Source organism: Polistes dominula, unplaced genomic scaffold (assembly GCF_049000335.1).
Source record: "Polistes dominula isolate Pdom_NZ unplaced genomic scaffold, Pdom_raw_medaka contig_25, whole genome shotgun sequence".
Taxonomy (NCBI): Eukaryota; Metazoa; Arthropoda; class Insecta; order Hymenoptera; family Vespidae; genus Polistes; species Polistes dominula.
In genome coordinates, this window is record NW_028301094.1 from 3,442,375 (window position 1) to 3,463,900 (window position 21,526).

The following is a 21,526-nucleotide window of genomic DNA, read 5'->3' on the forward strand; positions in this document are numbered from 1 at the left end:
GATAATATTAGAAGCTAATTATATTATATACAAGCATAAAGGAATATAAAAAAAATAACTGTCCATATACATATCATTGCCGCGCATAGGGTACACGCAATTTCCCCCACCACCATTCTTTTCACGCTTCTCAGGGAGTAGCTAGAAACACGCGGTTTTCTACCCTTCAGTGTTGCACAAACCTTTCGGTGGGATAATTATATTTTTCGCGTGTTTCGTGATTATTCATTTGACTTAACTTTTAAAAAAATTGTTATACAGTGTAAATTTTTTTAAACTCTGTATATTATTAAATCCGTGTTAATTTAATTTTTAAAGAAGAAATAAATGACGTTTTTTATTTTTATTATCAAAGTTGACAATGTTATCATGATAAACAAATGGAAAAATGTATCCTAATTGATTTCAAATCATTTACGAAAATCGTATATATGTATATTAGTGAATTTTAAAGAAAGAATTATCTTTCATCGGTGAGAAATTATTTTTGATTATAGTGGTAAGGATGGATCAACAAGTTGGTTCACCAACATTCGTCTTACTTTTAATCGTAAATAGGACAAAGAAAATTCTTTCTAATCGAGCTCTGTTCTTCGAAACTTGACTTTTTTTGCCCGTACTTTCAACGAGTGATCCAAAGTGATTTGTACGTTTGATTAACCTTTACGAATTAACCCAGTTAAAAAGAAACTCGAGTAGAACGGGTAGAAATAAAGAGAAAACAAATAATAGAAAAAGAAAAAAGGAAGGCAAACGAAAAAGTAAATATCTGTGTAATTTTTCGATTTTACCGATCAATCGATTTTTCCTGATTGTGAACATTATCACCATCAAATAGATTGTCAATTTCGCGCTTGTGATTTTAGTCAATGTCTCTTATTTATCTGTACTAGCCAATCGAGTTAAAGATCGATCGACCAATCCATTTTCTCTTCGAAAGTTATAACTGAATTGTGGTAACGGAATGGGCGAATCTGCAAAGATTTTCCTTCGAATTAGTTTTTTCAAGGTCATCAAAGAATTTAATTATATTTTGCATAGGATGGTACAAAATAGGAAGATATCAACTTCGGTGGTACTTTGATCTGAAATCGATGTTTCAATTTTATTCTTAAAGACGCTCAAAAGATTAAGATAAATATACATTTATCAAGAATCTTGTATTTTTATGGGCGTTAATAATTCGATGGAAATATATTTCGAAAAACAAGTGGACATTTTTTTAAAGAAGTTTTATCGTTGAAAAGTGAACAAGTATAATTTATCGTGAAACGAAATACGAAAGTGAAAAGAAAAACGAATTTTTCGATTAGCGCGGGAAATTGAACGACAATTCGGCGCCATTACTTATCAATAGTATTGAGAGTATTCTATATACACTTACATCGACGACAAAGAACAAAACAAGGAAATCATCCAAGGTGGCAGTGACGTCAATGCACATTTGCGCGCGTATTTTCGCGTGGGCATGGGACTTTCTCGTCGGTAGCACCGCATATCCGATGCAACACGTGAGTACAATTTCATTTATTATTATCATTGTTTTTTGTTTGTCTTACAATTTCCGCAAAATTTGATTGTCCCTTTATATCTCTACCCTAATCGTAATAAGTATAGTAATCCATCCACCTACGCGAATTTATTTTAACTCGTTTTAAGCTACTAAAACTCATATGTCACCATGATGAATTATGTGAAAACAAATTTAGGGATTTCTTAGTATACTTTATTTCGTAATCCCTTAAACTTATTTCATCCCTAGTAAAAGCTAAATACATATTTGAGAATGTGATAGGAATTCATATTTGAAACTGCTTTTCATGGTTTTATTTACGGGGTTTTCATTTAAGAGTTGTTTTCGTCGTATCAATTACTCGCATAAGTGGAGGAATTACTGTATATATGAATACATAATGAATGTTTATTTATGGTGAACATTATATAATAACTGTTATATATATATATAAATGGTTTATATAAGATTATGATATTTTTTTATTGAAGATTTTTGTTTTCTTTTTTTTTCAATTTTATTCTCTAACTAAAATATATAAGTAAGACCATAAATAATGACAAGGTGAACTGTAGAAAACGTGTTAAGGAAAATCTAATTATTTACGAACGACTGATCATTAAATGGTTCACGTGCAGGTCATGCTTAACTCAGTTAAGTATTCTATGAAATAATATTATCTTTTTAAAGATATTTATATATCTGTCATGATAATGCGCCTTTCATACAAATGTTATTGGAAACTCGTTGGTGGAAATTCTTTGGAAGAAACTTAATAAAAGATAGCTTTTAACATGAATTGATTAGAAAATAAAATTCTACGAGTTGTATTACTTATTAATTTGTTAATCATTTTGGAGCTTTTAAAGATGTACTATCACAAAAATTAGCTTTATCTTATTGTAAGATTAATCACGTGGAAGTTGTATGGTTAGACTTCACTTTTGTGTGTGTATGTCTTCAAAGGATGTTTAGTTTGTTGGATTTTCCAATTGACGTCTTTCAATTGGCATTGTCCCAATGTTTAGATAAAACTATTAAGCATCTACATACATCTTTGAAAACTCATAATTCAAACAATTTTTATTATAAAATTATCATTAATCGATTGTTTTATATATATGTAAAGAAAGTATACTTTTTTTAATTTAAATTGCCCGCGCTTTAATAGATCAGCGAAAGGATAACGGTCGCTTTACATATATATAAATGTTTTATTAAATTATTTATTAATTTAATAAATAATATTAATAAATAATAAATAATAAATTATAATAAATGATATTAAATAATATTAATAATAATTAAAAATTATTTATTAATTCAATAAATAATATTTATTATCTATTAAACTTAAAAAATAGTATAACTTTTAAAAAAAATATAAGAGTTTAGTTTGAAATTTTTTTTTAAATATTTTCTTTTGAAATATTTGACTGTCCCAGGATTTTTGGAAGATCTTCTACGAAATTTAACGTTTTATTTATTGCTGTCATTCAATACCGTGACATGCACGATTTCATGGACAAAAAGAACTAAAATTGCATTAAAACAATAATCCTTTCTCTTCTTTCGATTCATCGTATCGATATGCGTATGTTTGCAAAGGCATACACAGGTATACATGTTTACGTTGTATTCCTCACGCTACTGCACGCGTGAATGAAGGACTGATTGTAAGCTGAGACATCAGACAATGTATGATTGTCAATTTCTACAAAAACAGCTTGTACGAAGTCAATCTGTATTCCGTTAGAGAAACACGTGTTATTTTAGTCGATAGAAATTGACGTTCGTCTCATATTCGATTGATGTTAAGTGCATTTACTTTTTCTTTTTTCACGTCTGCTTCAAATAATTCATAATATTATAACTGAGGTACCTTTCATATGACATTTTCAAGGATTAAACATTATGAATATTCATGATTTTCAAGTGGAATTTTCACGTTATCGACACGTGTGTTATCTTTATCTTTTGAATAAACTTTTAATCACTAAAATGGGACAGAAAATACGACCAGGTGAATTAGTGGGGTTAACTTTTGCAAACGCAGAGGAAGAGAACAACCTTAATAGAGTTTAAGGACGACCGCTTGCGTATGTGAGTTGCTTTATTGCCAGTTTCTCCGTCGTCCGCTTATTCGCATCCTAACATTCTCTATTAGATAATAATCTAATTAGGATCCTCATCGCTCTCTACGATGTCTTGACGATACCCTCATCTCACACATTCTATAAACTTATCGATATATATCTGATGTTCGTCAACGTCAATCCGTAATTCATTTTTCCCGGTTTTTTTTTTTTTATATTGCTTTCACGTATCCTTCATCGTCGTACTTTTATCACAAACACGTAGGTATGAGTGATTGATATCTCCTGATTAATCAATTTCATCTAAATCATTGATATAAGTAAACATTTTCTATCGTTAAATATTATTATTTTATTAATTTTCAAAAGTAATGCATTCTGAAACGTTTGGCATAATTTGTAATCATTATCCATATCAAGTAAGAGTTTGTCCGATATTGAAAATCGAAGTGAAACTTTGGTCGTAAAATAAAAATCAGAGATATCGTCTTCCCTTTGTCGAATAACAAAAAAAAATTCTCGATTCCAGAAGCGCTTCTCTCTCCTTTGGGAATATAAATATATATATAGATATATCTCTTACAATGTTTTATAACGGACAGTAGAATTCCCGTTTGAATCTTTTCAGCTGGTTGTTGGGTATTCCCAGTGTCTGATCGAAAGAATTTTTCTTTGAAAAATAACTTGAATTTTTTGTCATCCATTTAAATCATTACAAACATATAAAAGAATCATTTTTTCTCACGTCCTTTTCATTTATCATTTTGTTCGAATAATCCTAACGAAAAAAAAAGTGGAAACAGTTATATCGAATTTTATTGAAAAAAAAAGTAAGTTATAGAAATTAATTGGATGATGATTTTAAATATGGTTCTCTAACGAGAGAACTGGATTAAGAAAGATGAATTTTCGAAGTTCGTTTCTTTAAATTCAAGAGTAAAAGATTATGTAAAATTGAAATTAAAAAAAAATTCGTTAATTGGTATATTTCTGTGATTATATTATAATTAGTTGATTTTATGATATTCTTTTTTAATATTTTATCTTGTTACTTTTACAAATGCGTTCATTTAATTAGTAAAAGCTTTTACCACAGCTATTTTATATCTCTTTTACCTTTAACCTCTTCACGGCAATCCCTTCAATGTTTTTGATCAATGTTTCTTATGATTCACACAAACATTTCTTATTCTTTCTTATTTACATTTTCACGATATCGTACAAAATTCTTAATGATAAATTAACGATATTATAAGAACGAATTTGAAAAAGTTTGTAAAGGTATGCTTAAATATGAGAAATCAGCTTACAGATAAAAAGTATTCAAAGGATTTCAAACAAGGTGACCTCTGAAAAAGCTTACGCTTTTAATATTATAAAGTTCACAGTACATCTTGCTGATGCGAACATTTTTATCGATATTTTATCATTGTCACGCGCATAGAGTTAAATATTAATATAGAATACGTGATTATTATTACTTATGCCAGTTTGTTAAAATTTCGATTTATACTACTTTCTTTCAGAATGTCAGATCATAAAGCGTTTTAACTACTTCGCCTCTATATAATTATTTGAGTGTATGTTTATGTACTATGTTACATACATATGTATAAAGAAATTTCTTACTAAATAATTATTTTACAGTAAATTATATCTTCACATCATCATTTTCTCTAATAATTTATTTTCAATTAACTCTTCTCTAATAGTAACTCTATTCCATTCAAGCTGCTTTTAAAAGATTTGCTTGTTACAAATAAAGGTTTCCTTATTATCCCTTATTATATACCGCAATCAACTACTTCTTTAGAAAAAGCTCGTATTTTAAGCTTAATTATATCGAAATAATTGTATAATTTGATGTTAAAAAATACTCTCTCGTTAAACGTATATTCTTTCATATATTTATTATTTTTTAAACATTATCTAATAGATGACTTATTAAAGAGTATTAGGAAAAACTAATCAATGGTTTAATTATAATAAAGATATGATTAAATATTCATTTGAAAATTATCATGTAAATTAATTTTAATCCCATTCTACGTATGCATATGCGTATTTGTAACAATTAATACTACAAATGCAAAACTAAAATGAAACTTGTTATTAAATAAATCTTATTAATTGTTTATTATCTACTAGAATACTAATATTTCTAATATCTATGGTATTTATGTATCCTGCATTTATTGTTAACTTTGTCATACATTTTTACTTTGAAATCTAGTTATAAATTATTAATAGGTATTTTTCATTAACGAATGTAACGAATGACGAGAATTCGGTTGTTTTATTATTAACAAAAAGCGTTTAATAATTACTCTTCCATATATATTCCCATACAATTTCATGCATCCATGAATGCAACTAGAAGGAGACTTTGTTTCTCTACGTAATACTGATAATGAAATGGTTGAAGGTAATGTTTTCCGTGGCTAGCTTTTTTGAGCTTTGTATAGTATATTCACTTTGACCTCATTAATTTCTATGAATGGTTTGTCGTTTTGTCGAGTATATCCTAAATTATATCGTATGGAAATCTCTCGAAATTCATATTGCTTGCATATATGTATTACGTTCGAAACTTATTGTTAGTATTTCTAAATTTGTCAAATAACACTAATTGTAAAAGAAATTATTGATTCTGTTTTGTAAGAAATTAATTAATTTTTTTCGTATTTATTTTGTTATATTATAATAACTTTCCCTAGTAGCATAAAATATTGAATACATGCGTATTTAATATTAAGAAGAGATTTCATGTCTTTTTAATATTAAATACACATGTATTCAATATTTTGTGCTACTATGGTTATTTAATTCTTTTATTGTTTCCTTTCATATAGAAGACGTTTAGTTTATACACATTTGACTTATTAATTATATCGTAAATTAAGAGTATTTAATTAATTCATCATGATCTTACTTGGTGAAAAATGTTCAACAGCGAATCTTACAACTTGTTTAATACTCTGCTTTTAAAGGATTCTAGTATATGAACTATTTGAGATATAATAATAATAATAATAATAATATCCAGAATTATTTTTAGATTTATGTAAATTTGTATATTTGACAAAATTTGTATGAGTATTTGATTTGTAAATACGATCTTATTTTAACTCTACCATATTTACTCGTACTTTTACTCGTATTTCGTTTGCTCCCAAGTGAATTGTATGTTAGTATCTCGTTTTGTCGATATATATTTGAGAAATATCAATGTTTTCAATTTGTATGTTTTTAAATTTTATTTTGATTTATTATTTTTTAATTTATTACAAAATTTATTTATATTTATTTATATTTGATTTATTTTGTTTGGGATTATATTTTATTTTATATAATATATATATAAAATATAATATATTTTATTATTTTAAAATAATAAATAATATATAAATTTTATTATAATAAAATAAAATATATCTTATTATATATTTATTATAAAATATATTATATAAAATATAGTTTTTTTTTTAATTATTTATTTATCTATTTATTTTTTAATTAACAATTTATCAATTTTCTATCGTCAAACCAAATATTCTTCTCATTTTCTCATCATTTGAAAAGCATAACATTTGCAATTTCAATATGGGTTTGTGGTTTCAAGAGTTTACTCGTGTCCTCTGCTAGTCTAACTGGCTTTTTAATAGTTCGTTACTTTTCCAGTTGTGGTTTGCTTTGAACTTAAAATTTAAATGATATAAAATCAAAAAGGTAATTTGTTATTGGTTTATTGGTATACAATTGGTGATTTATTATGCTATATTATTTTCAATTAAATCGACTAATCTCAATAATACTTTCAATTTGATTTTTCATTTTTATAATGAAAAGATAAAAAAAAACATTTCACTTTTCAAGATAAATCATTTTTAAAGTACTCCTTTATCCATTTGAAATAAAACATGTTGTCATATTATTCGTATGTTAAATGTTCACGATTAATATTCGTTCTATGAAAATAAAAATGAGAGAAAAAATAACTGTGGGTTTATAGAAAATCGATATCGTGCTTGACGTTATTTTTTGGACAAAATAATTGCATTTTTTGTAAATAACTCAAAGCGGCAATTATTCACTAAAATCTTCTACGAATGTAAATATTTAACATATTCGTAAATCCTTGCTCGATAAATCTTAATTGATAAATATTTTAATAGATATTTATTTATGTTGAATATATTTCAATCTCATTCGAGTTGTTGTATAAATTTTCAATAAAATATATTATTATTTTTGAGTATATTATATTTCAGTATATTAAACAGATGTTCTATTTTAAATTTTGTCAGAGAATTTGTGCATTTTTCACTCTGTAAAAAATCACAAAATCCACCAGTGATATCTTTAACTTTTTTTTTTATAAATTAATCTGTCAATTTTTTTTGTTTAAAGTAACATTTATTCAATGTTATCAACGTCGATAATAGTTATTACTAATTATTTCTTTTTTTTTTGTTTCCTTGGGGATAAAATTTAATCGTTAAAATCGAAGATTTTCTTTTTTTTTTTCCATTGAATGAATTTGTTTGTTTCTTTTACAGTGTACAAGGGATGTATGCAATCCGTTTAAAACGATTTCAAAATTAAGCTTATGAAACAAACATTTTAACGTTGATGTACAGTCAGTAAGAGAAATACTCGGCTAGATACTTTTTGAAATTGAATAACCTTTTTTTTTCGATTAAGTAATGTACTTTTAATATTTAAAAAGATACGAAAAGATCAGTGTGCTCTACTCACGCTAGGATTGATCGATTGAGAAGATATTTACAGAATGAACATAAATCAACCAGATCTATCTATCTATCTATATATATACAATCCATATATATTCTCTTTTAATATAATTTTTTGATAATAGATGTTTGAAATGCTCTTTTTTTTATTTTTTATATCTGCTTTAACACTAGATATACCAGACCAGTCATTTGGACTGGGCCATTTTAATTCAAAATTTCTACTTCATGTAACATTTGATTTCTGTAAATAATTAAGCGTTTTGTTATTTAAAAATGTCTATAAATCCATTTATATATTAAAATTATTATTGTTAAAGATTTTTTGTTATTTTTTAAGAGTAACTAAATACTGTGGAAATCTCAAAAAGCATTTTTTTTTATACACTAGTCATTTTGACTAGTGTGGTAAAAATACGTATACTGAAAATGGTGGTATATCTAGTGTTAAAAGAAAGAATATATTTTTTTTTTATTTTCATTAAAAGCATATCTATTTTACATAAGACATGAACAATTTTTTTTTATATCCAGTATAAAAAGCTTAGTTTGAAGAAATGTGACAAAATATTTCGAATAATTCAGCGACTAATCCGTAATATGTATAAATACCTAGATTTTCTACCATCGGATTTTATGAATTCGTAGCAATTTTATTATATGTTTTGCATGCTTTCGTATCATATTGCATATGATAAATCAAAAACTGTCAAAAAAAAAAATCTCTATATAATGTAAAATTAAAAAAAAAAAAAAATACAGAAAAATCCCAGCTATTATTTCAAGCATGTTAGTTTTTCAATTTAATGCAATAAGTAGACAAAAAATTCAAACGCGAATAATTTCATACGGATTTCTTAATTTTTTTTCTCTTTTCTTTTTTTTTTTTGGACAAAAACCTCTTTAAAGCCTTACCTTTCATATAAAATTTCGTGAAAGTTATAGGACGTAGTTTTCAACTCGTCATCGTTCTCTTACTGTGAGACACTTTCATCGCTTGGAAAGAAATGACAGTACGGGAATACAGTTGATAAAAAGTGTTAGGTACGTTGTGAAAAAAAAGGTACCATTAGTCTGGATTTTTGTCCAATATCTTTTTTTTCTTCTTCAAGAGATTCTTTTTCGAAATATAAAGTAATCCTTGGTAATATTTTGTGGCTCCTTTTTGTCACAAAAAGGTATTCTATCTTTTAAATCACATTTCTTTGATTTCCTATATATATATATATATGTAATGTATTAATTATATTATTATAATAAATATATTAATTACATATATTATAATAAAAATATTATATTATATTATATGTATAATAATTATATATTATATAATAATATATAATATATTATTATATTACATATAATATATATATAAATAATACATTAGTATATAATACAATATAATATATAAAATACATAAATACATTAATATATAATATTATAAAATATATAATAATATATATTATTATAAAATAGTATATTATATGTAATAATAATATATAAATATTTAATATATAATATAGTATATATATTATAGTATATAATATTATAATATTGTATATTATAATGTATAATATAGTATTAATATATAAATATATATTATATTATTATATGTATAATAATATATAGTATGTACTCTAATTATATATATTAAAATATTATACAAAAGTCTATTCTCCATCACAGATGATTTTTTTCTCGAAAATATTATATCGTATTACCTTTAAAAATTAAGGACGTTTATTATTAACATTTAGTTGGTTATTAATTTTATTTTATACGAACATGTAAACAAGTTATAAGACAAAATGTATATAATATTATACACACATAAAAAGAGTTCTTACAAATATTTGAGTTGGCGTATCTGATAATCACATTTCTTAATTAACGTCAAACATCGAGAGAGATGATAATGGAAGATTATATAATAGAGATCAATATGAATTCTTCGACATGTTGGAAGCAACATCTCTGATAATTTTTCGTCTTCTACTTCTTCGTCGTCGTTTTTTCTCCTTCCTCATCCCCGTACTCTTTTATGTTTCTGCAGAACATACACAAATGCGGGCTGGCTCCCCTTTGTGTCGGATGGCTCTTTTTCTTTTCACATTTACCCTTTTACTTTATGTATAGTACATAGGTTATTCCTTCGTTTGCGCAGTATTTACGCCCTGTTTACTATTTTGTTATTATTATTATTTTTTTCTTATTTATTATCATTTTAATGCATCATGCTCCGCCTTCGGAATATACATTTTTTCCTCATATTTAACCATGTGCAACTAAGCAGTAGGATATTTATGAACGAATATTAAACGTGCCATTAGAATTTATGTTTATCAAATGTACTTCATTTTATAAACAAAGCAAGTATATCATGACAATGTATTTGGATAACTTTAATTGTATGATAACGAACTATTATGTCACTTATTTAAATTTTTACGTGTATCAATTCATCCTCTAGTAGCACAAAATATTGAAAAATATTGAATACATGTGTATTTAATATTAAAAAGAGATTCAATGTCTTTTTAATATTAAATACACTTGTATTCAATATTTTTCAATATTTTGTGCTATTAGGATTTATACAAATTATTTATTTATTATTATTTAAATTTGCGGAATTGATTATGAGTTGGCAGGGAAAAAAATTTGATGTATGCGTTATATCATTCATCAAATTTTTATATCTTTAATTAATAATATTCAAATTAGCTAATTTATTATGAATTGAAAGGTTAAAAAAAAGAGAGCGTACGTCATATCATATTTTAGTTTATATCGTTTATTTATTGATATTAAAGTCCGATAATTTATATTATGAATTGAAGGTACAAAAAAATAGGAGGGAGAGAGAGTGTGCGTCATACAAACGAATGACGCAATGTTATATGCGAATGATAGTGATCAACTCTTTCTAAAAGCAATATGGTTTGTTACTAGCTTTCGTTTGTCTGCAAATTTCGTGGTTTAATCGCGAAATGAGAGTGAAATATATCGCGATTAAAACGAACGAAGGTATGGGTATATAAATGCGTTCAATCATACCTAATTAAAGGATATATTTTTGCTGAAGTAAACTGAACAATCATCGTTGAAATAATTGTTACAGGTATTATATCATTGTGTGTTGTTAGGAGAAATCCTTTTCATTACGTCAAATAGAGAATTGTTTTGAGAAAGTTATAATATGGAATAATAATATAATAGATATGGAATTCATGAAATGCATTTGTCATTCATCAAATGATTTTCCATTAAGCGTTTTACCCCTTCACCCTGATTTATATGCAATATTTCGATATTTTGTTGATTTTTATTTTGAAATTTTCACAAAAAAATAATAAATAACAAATATATTATATTATTTAATTAATAATTTATTATTTATATAAATAATAAAATTACGGGTTAATCCATTGATCCATTTTGTATAATTTTAACTATTCCTATGATAAATTAATCGATAACTTACTTACTAACTCTTTATTAAAATCTTTAGAATAATTATTCGAATTTATCATACACGCCTGTTTGAAATTTTCCAAAATTCTTAATAAAAGATTCTTTTTGATATAACTATTATACTATCGGTAAATATACTTATATTACTGATAAACAATTATATGCACTTAATTATCGTTATTTTGCAAAAGAAATTTTTTTATATAATAATATTAGTAATAATAAATTCTAAAATGATAAAAGATGTACGGTTGAAAATGTTTGAGCAATACATGATGTTTATCGTATATATCCATAAATATTTACATACAAAGTTAAAGAATTTGAAGATATTTTATTCGACATTTATTGCAGTTGTAGCTTCTCGGTATATAGAAATCCTTCAGCTTTGTCCCATGTTACTCTCCACGATACTGAATCTTGTCATGCGTTATAGTTCAATTTGTCTTCTCTGGTTATTTTGAGATACTCATGTTATAACATATTGTGGAGTATTACGATTGCAATATTCCATAGAGATTTTTTTCATTTATAAGAGGATATATAGAAAAATACTTTTATTTATTTATTCGCGTGGAAAAAAGATACTTGGTGATAAAATGAAAGAAACATAGAGAACAATTAAATTCCTATCGTTCTCTCGCTATCGTATGATTTTCAAAGAATCATACTGTTAAGTTTTTTTACAGCTGTATGCATTCGACAGTTTTAAATTCAAGGATATTGAGGAATCTTTTTTTTTATTTATTTATTTAAACTTTTTCCTATATTTATCTTTTGTATGAGAACGAACAAATTTTATCGTAAAGTTAATATTTTGGTATTATTGTTGCAAACGTTGTTGAAATGAACTAATAATTATTTTTTTCAAAAATAACAAGTCCACGATTTGGTTGAATTCAAATATCACTCTAAAACTTTCTTTTCGATTTACGCAAAAAGATTTTTCACGAACGATAATATAATTATCCAGAAAGAAATCCTAGCTGGATTTGAAAAGTTTCGAAAATTCTGGACACAAAAAAATAAAGTAACTTTTCCATTTACTTTGAACTGAAAATCTGTAGATAAAAGAATTTCATGTTTTTAAGGTGGATTTACTTTACTTATATATCGAATTATAGAGAATTCGAAGGGAACTCGAAGCTCTTTCTGTTTATCAAAGGTAAAGTGATTAAGCCGTGTTATATAGAAAGTTGCATAACGTGATTAAAGGTAAAGATATATTTGTTACCAAATGCTACTGTTTCTATTTTTATTTTTTTTTTAAATTGTAAAGAAGCTACTTGGAATTCCCACAGGAAAAAGCTTAGGATATATTATAATTGAGGGTTGACCTTTTGTTAATTATCCTGATGATAATGCTATATATATATATATATATATATATATATATATATATATATATATATATATATTACATATGTGTATAATACATAGATTGGATTATTAGTTTATCGATTTTTTGACTAACGACAAAGAAAGGACTGGAGATAAATGATGAGGAGAAAAAGATACAAATGAAACAAATGCATTTATGTGGTTCTTCTTCATGAATAAAATATTTCTTTATATATATATACGTTACCTCTTGTACCCTTTAATTTGTCACGTAATCCTGAGTGCGTTCCGCTAACTTTTTATCAGCTTCAATGTTTACACGTCAATCTTATCCGAGTTCGGTTAACGTAGTTAAGCTCCTTACTCCCACGCGACCGATTAAACCTACGAATAATTCTTTTCTTTCTTTATTTCGTTATTTCTCAAGAAACGTTATCGTTACAAGTTTCCAAAGAAATCAAGAATGTTGTTCTTATACATTTGTTGTTCTTTTTTTTATTTTGTTATTTCAATAAATCTAATTTTATTCTCGAATAAAAATTTGTTCTTAATGTTTTATAAATTTTCTATATTTATATATAAGTGGATATGTTATTATATATACTATTATACTATATATAATCATATAGTAATATATAATAGTAATATATGATTATATATAGTACATAATCTACTAGTATCTTGCTAGTACTATACTAGTACTATACTAGTACTATAGTATTATAGTATTATTACTAGTATATTTACTAGTATACTTAATACTAATCTATAGGATATAATTACTACATAATCATGTAGTATTATATATACTATATACAATAAAAAATTGTACTATATACAATAAATATTGCTATATAGAATTTATATATATATTATTTAATAAATAATAATTTAATAAATATTTATAATATAATATATAATTATAATTTATATTATATTATTATATTATATTATTGTATATTATATATATTATATAATATTATTATTACATATAATAATATATAATTTAAGAATATATATTAATAATCAATAATTTAATAAATAATAATAAAAATAATTATTAAATAAATATATATATATATAAAATCTATTCTTATGGAAGCTTCTTTAGGTTGACAATTTATCAAAACCTCTTTTCCTTGAACATTCGAGTCAATGCCAATAAGAAGAATCAATCTTTTGAAATATTCTATTCGTATGTTATCATTGAGAAACGAATAATGAAATAAAAAAGAATAAAAGTCAAAGAAAATTGAGATGGAATAAGAATGATTTGGATGATATCATTGTAATATTCGAATTAGAAAATCGAATCGTTTTATTTTTGTTCACAGGAGGTCAGTTAAAGGGTTACAGCACGTAATACGTTATCTACTACGTACAAAATCTGTTCTTCTTATCTGACAGTCGATCTCTTTATTAGTATAATGATACTAAAGTGCTCTTTTTATGTACTCACCGTGTCGATGCTTCTCGATAATTGACAGTAGGGGAAAATAAAAAAAAAGGGAAAGAGAGAGATATAGATATAGATAGAGATAGAGATAGAGATAGAGATAGAGACGTAGAGGGATTTAATAAAATCCACTTTTTTTTCCCCTAAGAGCAATATCGTTTTTATTCACCGATAGTAATAAACTTCAAAAAGCACAGTTCGAAGAACTTTCTTTTTTTCGTTTGACGAATGAATCGTTCGAATATTTTGAAAATATATAGTACTTATTCTAGTAAACAAAAAAAAAAATGACGTGATTCCATGTTGGAAATAGTTCTAAATGATGATTTTCCTGTATTTTTTTCTCGTACATTGGAAAGAAGTGGAAGTTGGATGATCGTCGTGAAACAAACACCAATCTACCGTTCAACATCCTGCGGCATTTTTTGACGAATAAAAAAAATGATACAGTATATGCTAAAAAAATGGAATTGGACTCAAGGGGAAAGAAGAGATGAAGAAAAGGGGGAAAAAGAAAATGAAAAAAGGAGGAGACAAAAAATTCAAAAGTAGAAAAGTAAGGAGAGAGAGAGAGAGAGAGAGAGAGAGAGAGAGAGAGAGAGAGAAAGAAGAGGGGATGGAAGAAGATACGAGGATGGAATAAATAATTCGTAATTTCTAAAAGATTTTTTTTCGGAAGGAAAAACGAAGGGGAGAAAGACCGGTGACATGCATCCCCATTATTCCCTTTTCCATCTCATTTTAGTTTGTTTCTTCTTTTCCCTTTATTTTTACTTCTTCTTCTTTTTCTTCTTCTTCTTCTTCTTCTTTTAATTCCTTCAAGGATCATTTTTTTTCTTTAAAATTCGAAAGCACGAAAAATTATGACGAAACTTCCCTGTTTTACTCTCATCTGATTAATACACCCCACCTTACTTAATTTTCGGATAATAACCAAAGGGATTCTTGATAGGGGAAAACGGAAGAGTGACGATTAAACAGAATTCATTAGTTTGAAACGACTTTTTAGTGTGGAGTAAAATATGCAAAATGATTCGTTCATCTTACGATTAAACAGTCGTTTACTATTTTTACTCACTTTCTCTCTTTCTTTTTATATACTTTTTTTAAATTTATTTATTTACTTCTTCATGTTCTTTTTGCTTTCGAGTATTAACATTATAATCTACGTGTATAATCGCAATAATGAGATTTCATGAACATCATTTTATTTTTATCTTTCATTATATTTTAACACTAGATATTCCAGACCAGTCATTTTGACTGGTTATGCCATTTTAATTCAAAATTTCTACTTCATGGAACATTTGGTTTCTGTAAATAATTAAGCATTGTGTAATGTAAAAATGTCTATAAAGCCATTTATCTATTAAAACATTTTTTGATATTTTTTAAGAATAAATAAAGACTGTGGGAAATCTCAAAAAGCCTGTTTTTTTTATACAACAGTCATTTTGACTAGTGTGGTAGAAGTAGGTATACTGAAAATGGTGGTACATATTTAATGTTAAGTGTTACTTAAAATCGTACATTTTAATAATTACTAGATTATTGTCTATTAAAATAAGAATAATATGAAATATATTTGTTTAAAGAATATCAATTAATGTACTTAAAATATTAATAAAATTTTTCGATTAGATATCTTATTAAATGAACATTTTCAAGACGAAGTTATGACTGATCAAGAACGTTAAAATAAATGTATATTAGTTTAAACAATCTTTAATATTTAATGGAATAAATGAAAGTATTCGATATTTATCTTTATTGAGAGATTGATAATTAATCGAAAAAATGTGTATATATGTTTGAAGCATCGTTCTCTTCGAAATCCAACGGTAAACTGAATCGTTATCTTTTATGAAAGTCAATTAAAATTTTACTTTGTTTATGTGCCTTTCAAAAGTATAAATTCTATATATTGCGAATATTATTTACTTTGTATATTCATATACAGACTTCGGAAAGTCATAAAAACAACATTGAATAAAAGAACTTTAACAGAAAATAACGAGCCAGTTTACTTTTGAATTTTGAAGAGAACGGTACGTCGAATTTATACTCGGTGCTTTTGAACTACAATACACATTTTTTTTTTTCGATTAATTATCAATTAATTAAGGTAAATCAAACACTTCAATTTATTCTATAATAATATTTAAGTCTGTTTAAACTAATATACATTTGTTTTAACGTTCTTAGCTAATGATAAATTTGAATTGAAAATTTTCATTTAATAATATGTCAGAATTAAATTGTTTAATTATTTATATTTAATAGAAAAAAATCATTTTTAAACAAATGTACTTTGTATTATTCATACTTTAACACGTTAGTCGTCAAATAGCTAAATACATAGCTGAATAAAATTGTATGTGTTAATGGGTTTTAAACTAATTCTGATACTAAAAAGCATTTAAATACTAGTGAAAATAAAGTGTATTCTCCTAGTTTTTACAATAATTTTAATATGTATGATTTTAAAGTATTGGTGTTTTTCGTACATTATTTTCATATTTATTTGTAATTTACTCTTGTTGGAAAATATTTCACAAGTTAAATTTATTAAATATATAATTATATTACAGTAATGTATTTATTTCTAAATTGTTTTCATCTTAAATACGGTATATTACTAATTTTCAATTAAAAATTTAGTAATCATAACGGTGTATGATTTTAAAGGACACTCACAGTATATACAATTATATATACTATAATATATTTCTATTCCTAAAATATATTACATTAATTTGAAAATATATTAATTTAATAATATAAAATATATTAAAATTTAATTTATTTATAATATATATTATAATATTTATAAAATTATAAATATAATATATATAATATTATATACAATACAGTATAAATATAATATTATAAATATAATAAAATATATTATATAATTATATTTACATTTATAATACTTATATAATATTATATATATTTTATTATTATATATTTATATTATTATAATTTAATTAATTTTATATTATTACATTTTATTCTTATATATATATAATATATTTTATATACCTAAAATATATTTCATATTACTCTTACTTTAATAGATAAAAATCTAATAATTATTAAAATGTACGATTTTAAGTAACACTTTAAGTATAAAATAATAAAAGTTATTAATATTTAACTTTATATTAATAATAATAAAGTATTATTTATATTAAAAAAAATAATACTTTATTAAAAATAATATATATGGTAACACGCGCGTATTTATTTACATTAGTTTCATAAATAGGTTAATTAAGAAAAATAGTTATTATTAATATCCTTTGCTCATCTTTCAAAATCCTGAAGTCTTATGGTGAAAGTGGAAGATCGTTAAGCCGGTAGAAAGGAGTCGATCGATATGCAATTAAGGTGTATACTCGACATAGACCAATAGAACGGCTCTACATCCTGAATAAATATTTACCGGGCTTGCACGGTGAAGAAAGAGAGACAAATAGTCTATATACGTGTGTCTGTGTCTGTGTGTGCGTATGCGTATGAGATAGTGAGAGGGATAAAGAGAGGGGGGAGAAAGAGAGAGGGATAGAAATGAGAGTGAAATGAGAGAGAAAAAGCTTTTGGTCATGCCGTCGCTTTTATTTGATCGGAAAAGAAGGCTGCCGCGTATTTATTTGTGTTTATAACATGCCTTCCGATAATCACCTATTTCAAATTCCAGATCACGTTGAGAATTGATTTTTATTTCTTTATTTAATTTTTCTTTTTTTTTTTCTATTAAACGAGCTTTTTCAAAAAGAAAAACATGCTCGATAGAATAGGAAAAATCACGAGACATTACAAATCATACAAATTCAACTTTACAGTCAGTTTAAATAAAAGAAGAAGAAAGATAAATAAATAAAAGGATATGAGTAACGAATATATGTGTGCAATTGTATAACACTTATATCGTGTTTCGAGTATCTTTCAAAGTTACGAGATTACTCGTCGAGACGATTTGAAAGTCGTCAAAGTGGGTAAAAAATAAAAAGAGAAATATTGATGAGTTTTGAATGCTTTAAAAACAAACGGAGAGAGAGTACGTGCACGAATGTCCAGATAACGAGTTACGTGTCTAAGTACAAAAGTATACGTTGAAAAAAAAAAGTATAGCTAGTTGTGCTTTTTCAATTCTCTCGTTCAATTTTAATCAATACGATTTTTCTATAGAATATAAAAATGTGTAGATATCTATAGGAAAGATAGGTTTTATAGATAAAATTAAACAGTAAGTGTTTGATGCTCGTTTTGAACGATCAATTTATATCTATATATCTATATATCTAGCTGTTTTAATTTAAGTATTTAATTCATGCAATTACAGTTCTGAGCGTTTATTCATTACGAGATATCTTTCCTCGGAATGCACAGCCATCTTTAATTTATTTTTATAGGTATTATATATTATATTTACGTTTCCATTACGATGTAACGTTCGAGTTAATGGAAAATACGGTATTTTCCATAAGAATTTTATTCTATTGCTTAAACGATGAGTAAAGCTCCTTCTACCTTTATAATTACAAAATCGATCGTAATGTAATTAAACGTTAATGGTGTTAAATTCGAAGTATCAGTAGTTGCTTTTCCTCGTGGGAGGATACAGGAGTCAACAGGTTGCGTCCGATCGAAAAGTAAGAATTATTAAAACCTATAGATGATATTAAAAGAGAGAAGAGATACCTTAGAGAATATAATATGTAATAGAAAATACTCAGAAAATTATGTTACTTTTGATACTAAGATTGATAGAAAAATATTTAATGAAAAAATGAAAGTATCTTAATTGTCCCTTCAAGTAAAGAATATTTTATCTTTTTCTTTATACAAATTTTTATTCTTTCGAGTTAGTATTAAGAAGCAGTTTGTCTTTTTGATTGACTACAGTAAACTGGTTGATTTTTATCGTAGGGGTACGAAATTCGAATTTTGCTTGTTCAAATTTATTCTCGACCTTTTTTTTCCCCTTCTTCTTTTATCCACCAATGATTTTCCCCGATTCGATGGAAAATATTCGTATCGATAAAGTCTGATAAAGCTTCTTTTTTTCTTTAATATAAAAACATCTTTAACATCTATCCTTTACAATTTTATCACACGCAACTGTGTATATATATATATATATATAAAATTAAATTATTTTTTAAATAATTGTTTTAGATTTTCTACTTAATATAGATTTTATTGATTAAACGATAACTTTATCATTGTAAATATTTCAAATTTTCTATTTTAAGGTATTTAATGAGTACTACTTAAAAGACTGTTGCTTTAGATATGATAGAAGTTTAAACTACATTAACTAATTTCGTATTTGTGTTGAATAGATGTTAGGAAGTGAGAACGTATATAAATTTTACACATGTGTTCATTATCAGGATTGTAGAGGATATTTAATATTTGTCAAATATAAGCTTTTAAGTAAGACGAGTTTTTGAACGACTTCATTATGAACCGACCAAAAGATTATCGACTCATCGAAAAAGAAGGTCATTTTGGTTTTATGTTGTTTTTTTGCAGACGGTTGGAATAGAAGTGCGGGTGACCAATGAGATACCCATCTCCGTGACGGAGGAAAATACGATAAGGGATGTCGCACCACCCTGGATGGCGTCCCCAGTCTCCAGCAGGACCACCCCAGCAACTCCTACGCATCCACATCCTCAGTATTTGTCACCGCACGTTTTTCAAGGACGTAACTCTCTCTGTTGCGCGAATGGTTAGACTTTTTCAATAATCTCGCATCTCTCTCATTTCTTTTTTTTCTGGTTTTTTTTTTTTTTTTTTTCTAAAGAAATTCTTTAGCATCATGAATTCATGATTCAAAATGATGATTTTTTTTCGTTAAAAAGATCCAGTTATTTATTTGGTAACATTATTTTTCCTAACCCCCTCTCTCGTTTCCTTGAAATGAACTATGCATGAAGTACAAGGTATACGTATTGAATTTATCATGCCTCTTTAACTTCAAAAGCGTTCGATTTTATTTTAAATATAACATTACTTGTCCTTTTTTTGTTGCACGTACTTATTTAGATACTTACACGTGTTAAAATAAACGACTAAGCTCTCTTGTTACTTACCGTTGGATTTACAATCTTGTGCCGGTTTGTAATTAGGTATACAGTATAGTATGCGTTAGCACAAGAATCATGTCGTTATTTTTTCGAAAAAAACTTGTTAATTAGACAAGTCGTAATTACAAAGCAATTTTTCTAGTAAAAGATAGATTATTTTTCAATCTGGCATTTCTTTTTCAAAGGTTTTTGCTTTTTTAAGACTAAGTATTCACTGACGTTTTACCAAAGTTCTTTTATTCTTTATGCGAAGAACAATTTAATTAAGGTAACTCTTATACATAAGCAAAAGGTTTGTTCATGTAAATTTAGCGAAAAGAGAGAAGGAAAGCGATGGAACGTTTAACGAAGACACCTGATGCTCGAGAAAAAATTCTTTGAAAAAAATTACCTCGAAAGTTGAATTTTTGTTAAACTTTTACTCTTTGCTTTAGAAAATCTTTTCGATTTTTGTTTTCTTTTCTTTTCCGTCAACGTTAATCATTTTGCTTTATTTTTCGTTTTAATGTTATTTTTTAGTCGTAAAGTTCGATTTTAAAAGCAAAATTAACTGTAATGGCTATATAAACATTGAACTATGTTTTATTTAACGATATCATATTTAAGAATGAAATTATGATTAGGAAGTGGCATATTATCATAAACTTTGTTTCCATTTGATATTTTTAGATTATACGCTGCGAAGAAGGCGACCTATGACGCTTAGAATTGGACCACGATTGAGTTTACCGAATAAAAGTACATCTGCACCGACTACTACGACTGATGGAGAGTGGCCATCAATTGGGTGA

The 21,526-nt window shown here is 25.8% G+C and overlaps 1 protein-coding gene across 1 annotated transcript; it reads left to right on the forward strand.

The window, feature by feature from the left end:
* The first annotated feature begins 183 nt into the window (after window positions 1-183).
* LOC149031215 (uncharacterized) lies at window positions 184-21,526 on the forward strand. The gene is made up of 4 exons (XM_089176395.1): window positions 184-473; window positions 1,042-1,511; window positions 20,179-20,377; window positions 21,405-21,526. The coding sequence occupies exons 2-4, from the start codon at window positions 1,437-1,439 to the stop codon at window positions 21,524-21,526; spliced, it is 396 nt and encodes a 131-aa protein (XP_089032521.1). The 5' UTR covers window positions 184-473; window positions 1,042-1,436.